General features: G+C 41.0%; 1 protein-coding gene across 2 annotated transcripts in view; it reads right to left on the reverse strand.

The window, feature by feature from the left end:
* Positions 1 to 18398, reverse strand: part of LOC142398671 (contactin-associated protein-like 4) — a 181028-nt gene that overhangs the window by 12379 nt on the left and 150251 nt on the right. Inside the window, exons 18-21 of one of the 2 annotated variants that reach the window (XM_075482766.1) lie at positions 11284 to 11523; positions 5791 to 6015; positions 3578 to 3711; positions 1150 to 1237 (exon numbers count right to left, since the gene is read on the reverse strand). In XM_075482766.1, the coding sequence (XP_075338881.1) occupies positions 1150 to 1237; positions 3578 to 3711; positions 5791 to 6015; positions 11284 to 11523 (687 nt within the window). Of the gene's footprint in view, positions 1 to 1149; positions 1238 to 3577; positions 3712 to 5790; positions 6016 to 11283; positions 11524 to 18398 lie in introns of those variants that run through there. The other variant, XM_075482767.1, reaches the window with a different exon arrangement.

Below are 18398 nucleotides of genomic sequence, written 5' to 3' on the forward strand. Positions count from 1 at the left end.
AAAAGTGGCCGTTGGAGGGGTCTGACAGTGAAGGAGATGGATACCCACAGGGAGGGTACTGTGATTAAAAAGGATGCAGCGCTGTTGTGCCTAATTTCACTTTCAGAAGTGAATTTTTACACCTGAATCAACAACATCTTCGTTGACTGTCTCATTATTGAGGTTGATAATTACTACAGTTTTTTTATCATCAATTAAGAAAAAAAACCTTTATGTCAATTTAACAATTCTCTCACTAAATTATGTGAATAGGAAGGACAGACCTACTGTAGATGTTTATTAGGGCTGTAATCTCACGATACTCAGCCAACGATACGATTCGATACGATACAATACACTTACATCATTTTCTGGGGAAAAAAAAAAAAAAGGGATTTGACATGAATCGTCGCTTATTGGACCGGTGGTCCAACCTTTGAACAACACAGCCAGATAAACAGAAACAAACGAATATGACACAAACGTGAGAGCTGTGCACTTTATACAACATTTTTATGTACTAATTTATCACCGTTTTGTATAATGTGACCCCCTGGTACTGTATTGTATTACGTTAATGTTCTGTGTTTTCACTAATTGTAACGTCTGACTTTTCAATAAAGTTTTCTTCAAAAAATAGACAAATAAATAAATAAATCGATACTCACAGCTGAAAAATCAATACTTTATCGGGAAACGAAATATCGATAAAATTGCTCAGCCCTAATGTTTATAAATAACTGGTTGTGCACTCAGTCTTTGTCACTAAAGGACTATTATAACACTCTACAAACTAATTATGCCACTCCAACATTACATTTAGTCAAACACAAAGTGACGCCTTAAAGCAAATCTTTATATCTAAAAAACATATTTTTCTGTCGTGTGCAGCAGTTGAATATGTTGAAGAGTTTCATTACTGCAGGGAGACTTATATACCTATATATAACATAACTGATGTGGGTGGATCCATGTTGTTGCATTTACATTTTCCCCACAGGCTTTTCTCCCATTTCATTTGAATAATCAGTCCTGGTGATAATAACTGAGTTTATTTCTTTGAGCTTCGCTAAGCTGAATTGAAGCCAGAAACCTCGGAGTTGTTATTCAAATGAGCTGGGGTGCTAAAATAAAAAAGGCTTTGTCTCTACTTTTAGTGCATGTACTTACCGTGCACTCTGCCCAAAACCAGCGACTTGACGCTGCTGAATTCTCCTTCAGACGTGAGGTTGAACTCTTCTCTGCCGTTCTGGTCGACCTGAAAGAGAGGAAGAATCTGCTTATTTTTAGCCGGAGGAGTTTTATGCAGAGTTTTATCTCAAGTGGACAAATGAAAAACAAACTCCAGGACATAAAGGATGTGTTACAGGTTAGTTTTGACATGCAATGTTGTAAAAAAGCTGTGGGGATAAACCGTCATTTCATGCATCCTACTGTAAAAACCACTCAGTATGATAGAAACAGATAAGATGAGATCCAGCTCGTATTTCACTGGACCCTCACGGCACAGTGAATCAGGAGGCTGCACCCGTGTGAGTGGAGGTCACCTTGTTATTTATCTCTTCGTGTTTATAATTATACAGACTTTCTGTCTGCTGGCTCCTGCTTAGATAAGTTTCACCTCGTATTTCATCCGAGGCTCTTAACAAGATAGGCCATTCTGTAGATCCAGATACGATTAAGATGCTTCATATTTCATCTGCGGTTGTCTCCATGCGTAGTGTCCCCGCCGCCCTGCCGTAGCCGAGGTGACACTAAAGTGCTGACTCGGACTTTACTACAAAGAGGAATATCATAATACTGTACCATAGTACGCCAGGGGACTGCTTATGCGTGGATTTACACGTGTTATCATGTTTGTCCTTGGGATCTGCCCCTTATTTGAAAAGAGTGCAGCAGCTTTACACCTTGTTTACACATTGGCTGCACCTGGTAGCAGCACGCCATCAGCAGCTGCAGCTTTACGGCAACAGACGCCAACACAGAGTGCATAAATCTGCATGATAAGAAGCACACAACGTTGGTTCAGGTCACATCAAGCGAGTTGTGTGCTGCTTCACGGCTGGTGTGGGCAAGCGATCCTTATTCCTCCTGTAGGGGAAATTCAGCGTTCGTATCCGAAACTTAAGAGTGTGAAAGTGTTGCCCAGGCAGAAGTCCGCCTGCGCTTAAAAAAAACAGTCCAAGCCTCGTCAACTTCTAATCTGAAAACATGAGGACTTGAAGCCAGTGTCCAGTGTGAGAAAATATCTGCAAGTCCTTGTCACGCCCATGGGATTTTCCCCATGTTTTTGGTTTGATGTTTTAGGTTGTTTATGTTTTGGTTTTTGAGCTCATGTTTTAGCCAGAGGGGTGTTCCACGAAAGTAGCTAAAGAAAGCCAGAAACACCAGCGAGGCTTACATAGCCTAGCTAAGTGCGAGTGCACGAGGAACGTAAGAAGCCCTGACGAGTGGATGGTGTAAAAACGGAGATGGCAGAAAAGGAGAGCAAGACAAGAGCTTTTGTTTTTTCGGCAGCTGAACAAATAATGCTTATGGAGCTGTATGAGGATTTTAAAAGTGTCACCAGAAATGGTAATACAGCTGCAAACAATAAAGCGAGGGAAACAGCATGGCTAACATCTGCCGACAGACTAAATGCGTAAGTTATGAAAGTTTCATACCATTCTCAATTGTTAGACATTCATTTCACTGTCCTCATTTATTTATGCTCTCCTCTTTGTGTTATAATTTGTTTACATAAAGCATGCTGAATTGTCTCTGTATGAGATGTACAGCACACATATACTGGCCCTGCTCAGTAATAACCCAATAATCGACACGCATCATCATACTTTGTGACTATATTATCGTGAGCGTGTGACCCACATATTCATTTTTCACTGTTACATCTCAACAGGAGCTATCTTAACAGCCAGAAGCGTACCTGGCAGCAGGTGAAGGTAAAGTACAGTATGGGTGTTATTGATTTCATTGCAAGAAGCGACACTAATTTCATCTCATTCTCAAGTTCAGACTTTCATTCTTACTTCTAACCTAAGAAATTAAAATGATCTGAACTTTGAACTCATTCACGAGAAGCATGAACTTGCACAACACTGCTGAAACTTCAGCAGCCAGTATTTCAAAGCACATTTAAAGGGATAGTTCGCCTCTTTTGACATGAACGCATATTGTATTATTGTATTAGTATATGTATTTTAATGCTTCTTCCACTCCCCGCTGCAATGCTTTTATTTTATGTAAAGCACTTTGAATTGTTTGTACATGAAATGTGCTATACAAATAAATTTGATTTGATATTATTTTGAGAAGCAAAACACTTTATTTTTTAAACCCCAGCCAACTAGCCGGACTACCTTCCTCAACGCCAAAACGAGGCCAGAACTCGGCTCACAGGACGCAGCAGGGGGTAAGAAAATGTTCATAAATGATATTGCTAATATGGGATGTCATACAGCTTCATGTCAAAAGAGGCGAACTATCCCTTTAACATCACCACATCGTGGCTCATACTCATACTACAAGGTGCTTTGCAGAGCCAGCGACACCAAAAGGATTCAGGTGCTGCTTTGTGTGTTGGATGTGAACACGTCACCTGCACAGAAACAGCGTCCGTCTGTCTCCCGACGATAACCGTGTGCAGCTGTCCGTTGGCCAGGTTCTTCACGCCGCTCCTCAACACCTCAGCGTCTCTGCTGCTGTCCAGCTTATATCTCACCTCCAGCTTATCTTCACAAACAGACGCACAAAACACTCAGACCGCGGCGTGACACGTCAGAGCTCCAAAAGAAGGAAAACTAAATCTCAGTTTCAATCGCCATCATTTAAAAGTTTGCCCCGTTTCGTAATGAGATTACACATTTAATCCATCAAATATAAGCCTGCTCTATTAATTAAGATTGCTATATTGAGAGGATAAGCGCTAATTCCCTATCAATAACAGCTAATCTAACTCTGATAGTCAATTATATTAAGCAGAGACTTCAACAAAAAGGCCTGTGAGGTACTGAAGGTTTCCAGCTATAAAAAGAGGGACAATTACAGTAAATGCAAGGTTAAGAATGATGAATTATACCAAAACATTGCAGAGAATGTCAGGGAATTGGTTAAAGACCTCCATCTTCCTGCTGCTGCTCTCCTAATGTATTCTTAAGTAAAGAGACTTTAAGTGAAACACTTGTTTTCAGGCTAAGGAGGTGCACTTGCTGCCAAAGGTAAAAAGCACAGAGCTATCCGAGGGCAGACAAGAAAAAGTTCTCAGGGATTTAATTGGACACTTCATTTAAAGAGGTCAGCAGCAAACCGTAATGCCCTGCTTCCCATCAGCTTTCTTTGAGTCATTAAGTAGAAAAGAAATCCATTTACTGCTCCACGTGCTGCAGAGAGGCACTACTCTTAGACTCCTGGATGCTGAAAAATCTGAATTCAAAGCGGCTCGTCCTGCTCTTAAAAGCCAAAGTGAGCCAAATTTTTCACTGAGCGGTCAACTGAACCGTCAAATTATTATTCCTGCCGCATCGGGCCTCAGCGATAAACCCAGAATACGGCTTTTTTTTAAAACTTTGCTGCTAAACTTACGAGGAGGCAAGGCTGGGAGGATTAAGAGGTGGATAGGAAAGGTGAATCCAGAGAGAGGACGGAGCCGATTCTCATGGAAATGTGAAGAAAGGCAGAAAAAGGTAGAGGAACGAATACGAGAAGAGGTGAAAAGGGGGGTCTTTAACCGGGTGTAAGCTGCGTCTGCGGAGCGTGAGCCAGAGATGGGGACTCGATTCACTGTGACTTGGACTCGAGTCGACTCAAGTCGCTGTTTTGATGACTTGTGACTTGACAAAAAATAAAAGACTCGAGACTCGACTCGGAAGTTAAAGACTCGGCACTTGACTTGACTTGAGACACGATGACTTGAACGACTTGAATGACTTGAGTGTTATTCAGTTCATGTTTCACCTCTGTGACGGAGAAAATTGCAACTACTGGCGCATCGACTTGCGCCACTATATGAAGCCGGCACGAAATCTTGATGTCATCAACACCGCTTACGCTAGCAACCATGCTAGAGCCTTAAGTGCTTGTCAAATTTGCTAATATTATCCTGTTAGCCTTGTTGGTAGTTAGCTAACGTTAGCTTGATATGATACGGTGTGGGGGACAGTTACTTATATCTTGTCTTTTCACTTTATTAAGATCAGATTCTGCATGTAAAATTGCAATAAGGTGACTTGACTTTGACTTGACTGGCGTCCTGTCCAGGGTGTACCCCGTCTCTCGCCCATTGACTGCTGGGATAGGCTCCAAGACCCCCAGCGACCCGACTGACGGATTCAGCGGGTATAGAAAATGGATGGATGGATGGACTTTGACTTAACTTGCCCAAGAAAAAATTACTTGGGACTTACTTGAGACTTGAAAGCTAAGACTTGCACATGTGTGACTTGATCCCATCTCTGGCGTGAGCTAACGAATGAGACCATCAGCTGCACGTCTCGTGTTATGTTTGCATCAGCGAAGCAGGTCGGTCATCATTTTGAGTTGGCATACATATTATGATCATGGTTTTCTTCAAATTTCACAACTGAATACAATCAAACTGGGATTTTTTTGGCTATATGAGACGATCTGTACATTTTTATAGCAAAAATCCCTCTGTGGGATATAATTATTTTGATACACCGACTGAACTAAATGCCAGTTTTTAAGTGCCTCTCTGTCCTACCATGAGCGAGGGTTAAAAAAGTCCAGTATGAATATATCATGCAGAGGTTAAGGTAAGGAAAACACCAAACAACTCCCCCGTGTCCTCCTCACCGTGCTTGTTGATGAGCAGGGCCAGGTACTCCCCATCGTCGGAGCCAACGTAGAGCAGCAGAGCCGGACTCTGGGTCGTCCTGAAGCTCAGGGAGACGTTCTCTCCCCTCAGATTCCCGTCAGAGTAGAAGGAGGAGGGCGTAGCGCTGCCATTTCTGCTCAGCTCATAAAGTTCCTTCAAGGTGTAGCTGACGGACGTTCCCGACGTGAAGCTGGCCGACACCTCTGGAAGATAAATCAGCTTTAGATGTAAGACCTTTGGCTGAATATCTGGGAGATTAGAGAGTGTTGTTGGAGGACACTGAAAGATGATTGAGAACATAAATGCTGATTCTTGACCTTCAAATTAATTTAGTTTTTCAGAGGCAACGAATGACATCAAACACATATAAATCTTTATGTGAGTCCGTCTTTATAGTGCTGCTAAAAAGGGAAATCAGCTCCAGGCTGTTAATCATGAATATTGATATCACTCATAAATGCCGTGCACTGTTGATCCAATATCAACCCTATCGCATGACTGGATGGACGTGAGCTACATTGGTCCACAGTGCAAAATCCAACAATAAATGCTGAAAAACTGTTTATTTTACTCCTTTTCCAAAGCCAGGCAAATTAGTTTATGTGGCAAAATTCAACATTTTTAAGGGCTTTACATGGAACATAAAAGCTTTAAAACAAAAAGAGAGGTACAGCACACAAGCAGGTCCTTTAATTCAATCTAATGTTCTTCATATATGGTCAATAAAACCCAAAAGCAGCTTCTCCAGCTTCTTCTTCAGTTTTCAGTCGACCTGAGAGGTCGTGGAGGTTCATGATTAAACCATTTAAACATTTATAAACCAGTGGCAGCATTTTAAAATCAACTCTTTGATGGAGCCGGCATAGAGACAACAGGATTGGAGTGATATGATCCAGTTTTTAGTCAGAACCAGTAAACACACATAACTGTGACACATAAGTCCTTTAATACTTGAAATATTCTTCATAATGGCTGTTGATATGACTTAAAGTTCAGATTTCTGGCTTGGTTTGTAGTTTTTAACACTAAAAACTGAAGTTAAACACAGATTTTTAACCTCGACTCCAAACACGATGACCTCTGTTTGGTCTTTGTTCAACTGAAGAAAACTCAGGATCATCCAGTTGTTTATTTGTTCGAGGCACTTAAAGAGTGTTTGTGAGGAATAGCAATCCCCAGGTGATTTAATGATGTATATTTGTGTGTTTCACATAACTGTGGTAACATATTCTCTTGCTTTGCATTATCTGAGCCAGTGGGAGCGTGTAAATGTTGAATAAAAGAGGCCCCAGAATTGAGCCCTGAGGAACTCCACGTGCCATTTTTGTCCCATCAGATGTCAGATTACCTACAGAAACAAAGAAGTCTTTGTCTTTTCAGTGGGATTTAAACCCATTTGGTGCTGTGACAGAAAGCCCCACCCAGTCTGTGGAGCAAAAATTGCTAATCACTGTCGTGGCCTACAAATGAAGAGATAATTATGGAAACTTGAGAAAATACTAATCTTAATTAATTAACTAATTAACCTTGTTTTGAGATTTTTTTTTGGTCTCTTTTCTTCGATTTACACCCAAAATAAAAAGACAAGAAATAGTTCTACTAAAACCTCAATCTGCAACATCAAATCCCGATATCATACGAGTATCATCAACAAAGTATTTTTGCTTCGTTCTTTCGTCGCTGCTACGCAGACATTCTCCGTAAACAACAATTTGATGAATATCTACAAACTTTTGAGGTTTGAGTTGTAGTGAAGTGTAGTGTAGTGTAGATGGTGAAAAATGTGCTTTTATGTAGTGATGTGTCCCTCCGTGTCGAGGCTGCGAAGCGTGTGTCGAGTAATTCAGGATGTATTTTGTGAAGCGTGTATCGTGGTGGTGACGTTCGAGGCCTCATAATCACGTGATCGGTTCAGGATGGCTTTGCGCGTAATTTGAAATATAAGCACCAGTGAAACGCAATGGATCTACCCGCACATTGTGCAGATTTAGAACCTTATTGTTCATAGCTAGCTACCTTTTTGTTATGGAGCCGGCCAGAAAGAGAAGATTTTCTCCTGTCCGGGAGCATTTTGAGCTGATCTCTCCTAATGAGGCAGGCACACAATAATAATTGTGTGAAATTAGAAATACTGAAGAATGGAAATACTAATTAATCCCATAGGGAAGTTATTGTAGAGAATAAATATCATATATATTAAATACAATAAAAACAATTATATTAATTATTATCATTGGTATTATCATGGTGGACGTTGTCATTTCAATCAACACCTGCTTTACATTTAATGTCCACTTGGTGGCGCAGTCGAGCAAATGAAGCGCCCTGAAGCTTCGGCCCATTTTGAAACCACTCGGATGGAAAGCTTCTGTGCTTCATGAGGCTTCATCTCGTCCATCACAACTTTTATGTTCTTTGTTGTTTCTACTGTTAGCTTGCTCGTCAGGAAAGCTCCCGATTCTCCAAACGAAGACCGTTCCGGTTGCTTTCTGCTGCAGGTTACTCACTGATTGCTCAGAAGTACTTCAAAGAACCCCACTTAAGAAAGAAATGAAAAAAATCCCTTTAAGCTGTTGAGGGTTAGTCCCTGTTGTCACTGTTATTTAGCGGATTCACACAGCTGTATATAGGCCAGAGTTCATCTGAAGGCCATTTTTAATCATCATCTCTTTTAAAGCCCAAGGACAGACTTACATAATGCCCTTTATGCTCTCTTTCCAAATACTTATGATCCAATTCATTCACCAAAACAAGAGCTGAGGAGATTGCATCTTACTACTTACAGGTTCAGTAATATCTGTGTCACTTAATCATTGTTAAGAGGGAGTTAGTCATTTTTTACTGCAAATTAAAAGTAAATGTTTTGGGTCGTCTTTTGTTGAGAGACGCTGAGGAATCGAGGATGTTTTGCAAGTGGAAGTTTCAAAAGTGGCTTAAGGGGCTTAAGAAGTTAAAATCGTAAAGTAGAACATTGGCCTTGGCAGAGGATGCACTCTTTAAGTTCCATTTTCTTGGTTACTATGCAAATGCTTCAGAAATTATAATTATAGAGGCTACTTTATAGCCAGAGGCCAAAGTGATATCACTTTGTCCAACAAAGAGCTTCGAAAATCTGAAAAAGGAGGAACTTTCAGAGAAGAATCATGCTTGGCTGTGCTGTTTTGCTGTGGTTTCTGAGTCTTAGGCTGAACATGCAGTTTCGAACACAGACTTAGTCTTAGCAGTTTGAACGTATGGTTCTTTTTTTGAGCGTTACTTCTTTAATTCTAAAAATTAAGTTAGCCCAGTTGCTATCTCCAGTTCTGGAGGACTACTTTACTTTCTGAGCGACAGCTAGAGAAATGAGCAGAGCACACAAAGAAGACAGAGTGGTGCTGATGCTGGAACTCTGCAGCTCAGGACAGCGTCTCTGTAACTGTGATCCATAGAGCGTGAACTGGCTGACAGTCACATGGCTTCAAGACAAAGTGCATTGTGAACAGGTATCTGTGTCAGCCAGTCCCATGTTGAACATTTTGCTTTGGGTGACGCGAGTTCTGTGAATTACTTTATCTTGTATAGAGGTTGGTGGTCACAGTAAGTGTTTTTTACAGATTTGTTCCCAGAAATCGTGGTTCATGCTTTGATTTTGCAACAGGAAACCAAGCTTAACTTTTGAAATGTCACCGACGGTCAGAAAAACAAAGTGTGAATCATCATGTTGTGGGGAGACAAGGACGAGCGGACATCAATACATGGTGGGAGGAGAGTTAAGAGGGTGCTTTAATAGAAATACAGCCGGCTGAACCCACTTGAGTTATGAAGCTCATGGAAAGTGTAAAGAACAAAGTGGTGACGCACTGTTGCTCACATCAAACAGCCACTACTAATTTCTTTAAACCTTTGATGTCACACAGTTTGAAAGTTCTCCTTGATGATGAGTGTTTAAGTGAAGTAAAAACAGCAGATTTGCTTTTAATGTCCAAAAATTTGACCCGTTAGAAACTACCGTGTTTCCTCATTATTAAGAAATGCCTTAAATCTCAATCATCAAGGTCATTTTCATGCGAACAGAAACGATCGACTTGCGGCACAGAAATTACACCAAACTTTTACACCTTCAAAACGGCGTAAAACTTGATTTATGGGAGTCATGAGCCAGAAACAGTGAAGCAGAACCGCGGGGAGGGAGCGGAGTCGTGACTGTCAGAGACGGCGGCATCGCTCAAGTGAAACTCCACCTGAAAACTGTCCTGTGGATGTCAAATACAATCAATCTTTTCCAGTACAAAGTTTGTTTTTTTTATTCCGCAGCTTTGGTGGGTTAGTTTTAAATTTCCATTGTGTCTGAATGTAACAGAGTCTGCTTTCTCATCCTGCTGCGACTTGGAAATATGTTTATTATCTTTTTAAAAGATGTCTAGATGTCATCCACCTGTGTCAGATTAGTTAGCTGCTTATGGTTGCTTTAACTTTGCTCGGCCCTCTTTTAAAGTTACAAACATTCAGATCTCCCTGGCTTTAAATAGTCTAAGATCTCCTCCTTCAGACATGAAACACAACAGCGGTTAATCTGGTAAAGACAATGAAAGAAAGGAACACCGTGTTTCATATACGGCTCTCGTGGCTCAGCCTTTGCAAATTTAAAAAGACAGAAATGACACAGATCTAGAATCTATTCCACCGTCACATGATCACTGATGAATGTTCGGGTCATGAACACGCGGTTGAGCTTACATGAACACCAAACTGCAGCTTTAGTTTGAACTATTCGGGAAATTAGGTGAACTAATTGATCAGAAATGCAGTCAGGATGGAAAGCTTTGTACTTCTTCTTATCAGAATCAGCTTTATTGGCCAGGTTTGACTTAAACAAACAAGGAATTTGACTCCGGTAAAACTTCACTTGCAAAGTACAACACTCAACAATAACATAAAAGAATAAAAATTAGAAATACCGAAATAATTAGGGATGCAGCGATACCACTTTTTTTTCCAAACGATACCAATACTTGGTTCTGAGTACTTGGGAATACCGAGTACCAATGCAGATACTTCTACCACAAAAAAAATGCAATGAGTTGGAAGACAGGTTTCGGTCTCACTAGCCTAACCACACTGTTCCTGATGAGCTCGACATCTCCCCGAGCCGCCAATCTAAAAAAAATATAACAAAAATGACAAGCCACCCTCTGATGCAATAAATTGGTATCGGTTCACGGTATCGGTTAACTTTAACGAGTATATTAGAATAGTATCGGCCTGATACCCGATACCAGTATTGGTGCATCCCTAGAAATTATCGCAGAAAACGTGATAAACACACAAAAACAGACAAAGCACAAGAGAGCGAAGTCCCGAGGCTGCCATCTGCGGCGCCATCTTGAACTAACCACTCAAACTTATTAAAGAGCACCACTGATGCTGTTTGTTAAAAACATTTTATGCCTCTTGGTTTTGTCATGGATCTGGACATCGCTGTAGGTGTGTACCTGAGCTGCAGAAGACTCCCGTGTACGCGCTCAGGCTGCAGTCGCAGTGGAAGCCGTTGGGTTTCTCCACACAGCGGCCCTGGTTCCGGCAGAGCGACCCGTAGCTGCTGCAGTGACCGGGGCAGCCGGGTCGCACCCCGGGCGTGATCTTCGCCCTCTCCTCCAGGTCCAGAGTGACGCCGTTCAGCTGCAGGGAGCGAATGCAGCCCCGGAAGCCCTTCTGCCTCGACGCTGTGCCTCCTGAGGACATGACAACAGAGCAGGACATTCGTGCTCAACACATCCAGCTCATGAACAAAGATAAAAAAAAAAAAAACTGTTTTATGTGTTTCAGAGCTCAAACCGTTACAGATGAAGTCTTCAGAAAATGTAAACAGTACTGTTAAATTAAAGTTATGTAACCACACTGTACGTTAATAAAGCCCTTTATATCTGCAAAGATCACAGACTGGAGTCCCTTTGTGCTCCAGGCACGAACTCAGGAGGCGGTTGTTTGCCCTCAGAGTCTGAGGATGACAACTTGCTATTGTTCAGCAGCAGCGTTTCACTCCAATAAATCACCGTTAGACTCCCGTCTCTGCAGTGAACCAACAACAGAAGAAGAAACTTTCCTCAGGAAGGCTCGTCCTTTCATTAGTAGACGCCGAACATCAATCCTCGCCAACACGAGCCCCAGCGCGATTATTCACAGGGTGACGCCGATCTGCTTAACATGCACATCTAACCGCGTATCAATCAGCCCGAGAATCGCCCGTTTTCTGCATAATGATCCACATAATCAAGATGTGAATTCACCTTTCTGTTCACGGGCCCAGAACAATGAATCATCCTCCCTCACAAGTGAAGCTTCGCCTAGAAAACATGTTTGATTCTTAGAGATGACCCCGACAAAGATATTCAGATCAGACACGACAGGCTGACACGAGGACAGATAATTAAATAAATACAGACTTTGTGATCACCCCTTTCTTCTCCAGATGTTTTCAAACCCAAGCAGACATAATTGAGCCTAAACTGTGCCCATCGTAGCACTTACGGTTCTTTTATTGTACGGATGAATGTTGTAAGAGCCAGATGTGGCCCAACGGTCATGAACTCAACAGACAGTGGAGTGAGGCTTCTACATAAAAACTACAGAAAGATGCTGATGTTAAAAGTGTGTTTGCACAACAAATGTTATGGCACTTTCATTCATATGGCAGCACATTTAGAATAAAGCTAAATGCTAAAGGCTATACACTACTTTTGGATTCATTTTTGGATTTTGCGTACAAATGCGATTAATCGTGATTAATCAGGGAAATCATGTGATTAATTAGATTAAAGATTTTAATCGTTGCACAGCCCTAGAAATTAGTTATAACTCAACACAGCTGCTCATATGTCCTATTAAAGAATCAACCACAGGGACTTCAGACCAATCAAAGCAAGTCAAGTGCTACGTAAAAGAAAACATGAGGTTAAATGGCGACGTGTGACTCTACTGGATCAGCGCCTCTGACCACACTAACAAAGCACCAGCACAAAAAAACTAACCCTCCAACCCGGGACGACATCAGGTTTTGAGGACACGTAAGTGACAGCCTCTCCACATCAAATGCCGCCCTCGGAAAACATAAGGAGGGATTTGTGATGTGGAGATCAAAGCAAACTTCAAAAAATGGAAATGCAGATGAACTCCACCTCTCAACAGAGCGGCCAGCAGAAAACTTCAAGATACTTTTAGCCATCAGAAATTAATTTGCTCTCACGAGACCTTTTCAGTTCCTCTGTATGAAATGTGAAAGCTGGGCCGGGATTTAAAGGGAGGGAAACGGGGATCAAAGCAATCATCGAGGTGATTGAAGGGGGAGCGATGACGAGCTTAAAGAGCACAACATGGAGGGAGTTCAGAACCGTACGACTTCAAGCTCTGAGACGAGTTAAAGCAACAGAGATAAAAACCTCACAGGGTGGTCGGACCTGCTCGGACACAGATCAAAGAGTCACTGAAGGTTGTGAACATGCACTTTGGGCACGTTTGATGTCAATTCCACCGAGATGCGAGAAACATAATGATGTGTATGATAATAATAAATACAGTATGTACATTTGCAATGAATTCGATACACTTACATCATTTTCTGGGGGAAAAAAAAGGGACAGTGTGATTTGACATGAATCGTCGCTGATTGGACTGGTGGCCCGACCTTTGAACCGGAAGGACAACACCGCCAGACAAACAGAAACAAACGAACATGGCTGTGTTCGAAACCGCCTACTTCTCCTACTACTCCTACTAACTTTAACTTTTTTAAAGTTCCCGGATGCTAACTAGATTCGCCGAAATGTTGGGTATGCATCATGAGGTTACTACTCATACTCAAACTACCCAAGATGCAATGTAACGTGACGTCACCGATCGTCATTTCCTGTCAAAACGGCAGTTTCAAGCTAGCTAGCTACACAGGTTCACTTCCTGTTTTCAAAACAAAAGCACCAATTGTATCGTAACGACTTTCCCTATGATAAAAGGCAACGGGTATTTTATTTTGTGAAAATAACCAGAAGTGCGTTGCTCACTGCGGCTAGCTTTAGTAGCGCCGAATTCATGGGAAAAAAATCGGGATCTGGGAGCTTCGAAGTAAGATGAGGGTTGATCTACTACTGTAGACAACAAAGTATATGCTATATTCTACATGATTTTTTTATGAATTTTTATGTTGTAGAGTTGTGAATTTATTTTATCAATGGAGAAACTGAGCAGCCTTGCTTTGTTGTCTACAGTAGTAGATCAATCCTCATCTTACTTTGAAGCTCCCAGATCAGGGAAGTGACGTTGACGCAGCTTTAGCAGCAGAGAAGCTATTAGGCTTGTGTTGATAATAATAAACTCCTGGACTATGTACAAACTTCCAAATGCATCGTTTTGTGAGTACAGACCATATTTGTACTAATGTAGAAGTTTGGTGTCATGGCATGTGATTTTAGTGTGGTAATTTTGGAGATACTGCCAGGGTCCATTAACCCTTGTACGAAGCTATTCGGGATAACTCAGTAACTCAGCTGATGTTCAGCCAAGATCGAACAAACTTCGGGTGGGCTACTTGGCTGGATATCACGGTTCAAATGACCCCAGGTTGAATCTACTCCGAACTATCACTTTGACTTAGTATCTGATCATTTCGACTTAGTATCTGATAATTCTGATTTAGTATCTCATAATTTCGATTTAGTATCTGATCATTTCGACTTAGTATCTCATAATTTCGATTTAGTATCTCGTAATTATGAGAGATTATCTCATAGTATTTCTTAATTTCTTTTTATTAAGTGGTGGAAACGGGCTTCCATAGTAAACTTATAAAAGCTTGGCAAAGAAAGTGATTCATGGATCCAGAACTGAGCTTAATTTAAAGTGCTGTGAATTTTAGCACCTACAATGGAAACAGCTTTGTGTGGATTATACCGTAAATCCATGCCAGGCAATAACATGGCTTATTAATCAAAACAATGGACTTCACAGCCTTATAAAGTGAGGCAGGCTTATGGCATACGAATACAGGAGCTTAAAATTCAGACAAAGGAACAGTTTGTTTCACAAATTAGGTCGAGTAAATGGAATTCTGTCAGGAGTCAGGGAACAAGAGGACCCAAAAGCAGACGGGAGCCTGGCAGATATTGGACCTAAAGAGCTTAATTACCTTCCAAGAATAGGCACAAAAAGGGCTGAAAGGTCCAAAACACAAAAGTACACCCAAAAAACTGGTGCCAAGAACAAACCGGGAGGGAGTCACAGGGACGAAAAGGAGAAAACCAAACCAGGAGGATACAAAAAAATATATAAATAAAATGTATAATGCAGGAAATGAACAGAAAAGGAACAGGATTAACCAAAATAAAACAAGAAATAACTACAACACAGAACCCCAGGGATCGTATTTACTTATGCTTTATGGAACTTTATGTCTGTGTGGAGGGACAGTTCGCTACTGAACAACCCAGAAACTGTGAAATGCTGCGTTTGTGCCCACAAAAGCACCTCAAACACAAAACTTTAACAGCTTAGCTGAACCTGCAGTGATCCTCTGACCGGTGAGGACGAAGCGTAGTGAAAGACATCCTCTGATATTTTATATCCAACAAACCTTTTATAGAAAAACAGAACTGTGGGAGAAAAAGTAGAAAGATGGGGTGCTGTTTCACCTTTACAAGACCGAGTCCGTACCTTTTCTAACACGATGACGTCCACTTTCCACATAAAAGCTGCTGTTACTACTACTAACTAATAACAATAATAATAAATGACTAAATTAATTAATTAATTAAAAAAATATATATAGCATATTATATATAGCACGAGATCCAAAGAAGAGCTTTGGGATGTTCTTCAAGAAGCCTGGAGAACTATTCCTGAAGACTCCTTAAAGAAAGGACAGAAAGCTCGTCTGAGAGGGTTCAGGCTGTGCTGGAGGATAGAGGAGCTCAGAGCAGATATTCACTTTAAAGCTGCTTAGAATTAAAAAAAAAACTCTGTTTTTGCCTCGTACACTGCAGCCATTTCCTGTTTTCTTGACAATATATTAAGAAACGAGGGGTGTCTCGATGCTTCTTTATATCTCCGTCTCTATGATCATGGATTCTTAGTAATCTGTGTGTAGGGATGGGAAATCGAGAACCGGCTCCCAGTCGTTCGATCCCGTGGAATCGTTAATCCGCCCACCTAATGATCCCGTTTATAGGTTCTGGAAATCGCAATGACGTCATGTGCACGCTTCGTGTTTTGGCTCAGAATACTCCCAACATGGCGTCGAGGCAGAAGCGCTCCAAAGTTTGGTTATATTTCACCAAAAATATATTATATTTAATTAAAAATTTATTTAAAAATATATTATATTAAAAACATATTTATTTAAAAACATATTAAAAATGTAAAAATTTAAATCTTTAAAAATTTAGAAAATATTATATTTAAAAATATATTATATTTCCCCAAAAACATGTGCAGAGCTTCAAACACATCACAGGGAGGAAATACCTCCAACATGCTGAAACATTTGACCACACAGCATGCAGTTACAATCGATAAGGAGCCGAATCGATATCGATAATAGAATCGGAGTTACTAAATTCTTAACGATTCCCATCCCTGTCTGTGTGTGACACAAGGGAGACAAAACAGTGGCTGCTACAATGGCTTAGATGTGTTAGAAAACTAAACCACCTCGTCTCAGATGGACTACGCCAAGAAAGAGGAAGGAAGGTCTGCACAAAGAACTTGGAGAAGTTGGTCCGATGCATTTAACGCGAAAATAGATGGTGAAAACTCGCCGAAGCCTCATTTGACTCAGTAAGTAAACATTTCATATTTTATCACAATGTTTTCACATAAAAGCTACATTCATAATTTATTCACCACATACAGATGTACTGAAATATTTAGTTTGAGGTCTTATAAAGTTTAATATGTTACTTTCATGTCGAATATAAACGCCTAATTCGAACAGAAATGTGATTTCCGCTTAAACGTATCACACAAAAATTCATAATTCGCCCCAGTTCGAAACACTTAAACGCAGGATCCAGATCCTCACTGAGAAAAGAGAGTTTTCTTTAATTCTGTTACATTTGAACACATATTTACACGACTTGTTTTGTTGGCTGTCAGAATATGGGACTTAGATTGCTTTTACAGATCACAGAAGTAAGACGTCTGCAGAGGGTTTCCATCATTGGACAAATTGTACCGTGTCGTCTCGGGCTGTTCAGACACAACAGGACAGAGCATAAATATTCATGAGATGTTTAATTTGCAATTAAATGAGAAATTGATCTGTTCAGGCTAAACCAGGATCGCTGGTGCCTCTTAATTCTCCCCATGTTGTTTACCGCTCGCGCATAACTTCCTCATTTTCCGTTTTAAACTTTTGGAATCTGCTCAGCAGCTATATTTTCAGGATTTTCTCCATTTTCTTGTGTGTTTTCCATCCAATTATTTAGTTAACCAAACAGCTGTCTGTTGCTGAAAGACACTGAACCAATCAATATTCTCCCAGATTTGCCTCCATCTGCTGCCGTCATCCAATTTCAGTTCATTGGTTTGTTTGTCCACCTGTTTACAGACTTGAAATGACAAAATATTTACAGGAAGATGTAACCTGATAACAAAAGATGGATTTTTTTTTTCCCCGTCTCCCATCTCGCAGACGTATGAGCAGACTTCTAAAAATAGAAACGCGGTGATGAAGTCGAGGTAAACGAGGCTTCGGTGCTGATGGAGTTTGTAGGTGTTTAATTACTCGACTGCCTGATGAACAACTTTAGCTTCAGAATCGTTCAGAGTCGCTCCACAAAATCACATCACACCTCGTGTGCTGCATAATCACAGCTCCCTGCTGCATGCTTATTTATTGACTGTGATTATTGTTCGGTGGTCAGAAACCTTCGCCTCAGCACTTTCGGATTCAATAGTGCTGAGCAGCTGGCGGCATCGGGCCAAAAAAACAGTTCAGCACTTTGTTGAAGGAGATCAGACCTGCTAACTGTTGTGTTTTTGGAAAGCAGTTCATGAGGAGTTTACAGTGTTGAAGAAGCATGTTGCAACAGATATTCCACTTTATGCCTTATTGGATTTAGGCTGTGTTCAAAACCGCATACTACATACTTCCATACGGCATACTGATCGATCAGACAGTATGCAGAGCGTTTACCCACAATGCATTTCGCTCCTGCCTGAGCCGAAATCAGCAGGCCTGAAGTTGATTTCGCTTAAGCTCTAAACTCCGTAAACTTTAGCAACATTTGAAACATTTTCAGGCGAGAAAGTAGTCGTAGATCCCCAACGTGTTGAAAACCTGACAAAATACCGGCTATTTACAATTTTGTTCCCATGAATTCTGCGCTACTAAAGCTAGCCGCAGAGAGCAACACACTTCCGGTTATTTTCACAAAATAAAATACCCGTTGTCTTTTATCATAGGGAAAGCCATTACGATACAATTGGTGCTTTTGTTTTGAAAACAGGAAGTGAACCTACCCTCGTTGTAGCTAGCTTGAAACTGCCGTTTTGACAGGAAATGACGATCGGCGACGTCACGTTACGTTGCATCTTGGGTAGTTTGAGTATGAGTAGTAAC

The sequence above is a fragment of the Odontesthes bonariensis genome, chromosome 14 (genome assembly GCF_027942865.1).
Source record: "Odontesthes bonariensis isolate fOdoBon6 chromosome 14, fOdoBon6.hap1, whole genome shotgun sequence".
NCBI classification, from domain to species: Eukaryota; Metazoa; Chordata; class Actinopteri; order Atheriniformes; family Atherinopsidae; genus Odontesthes; species Odontesthes bonariensis.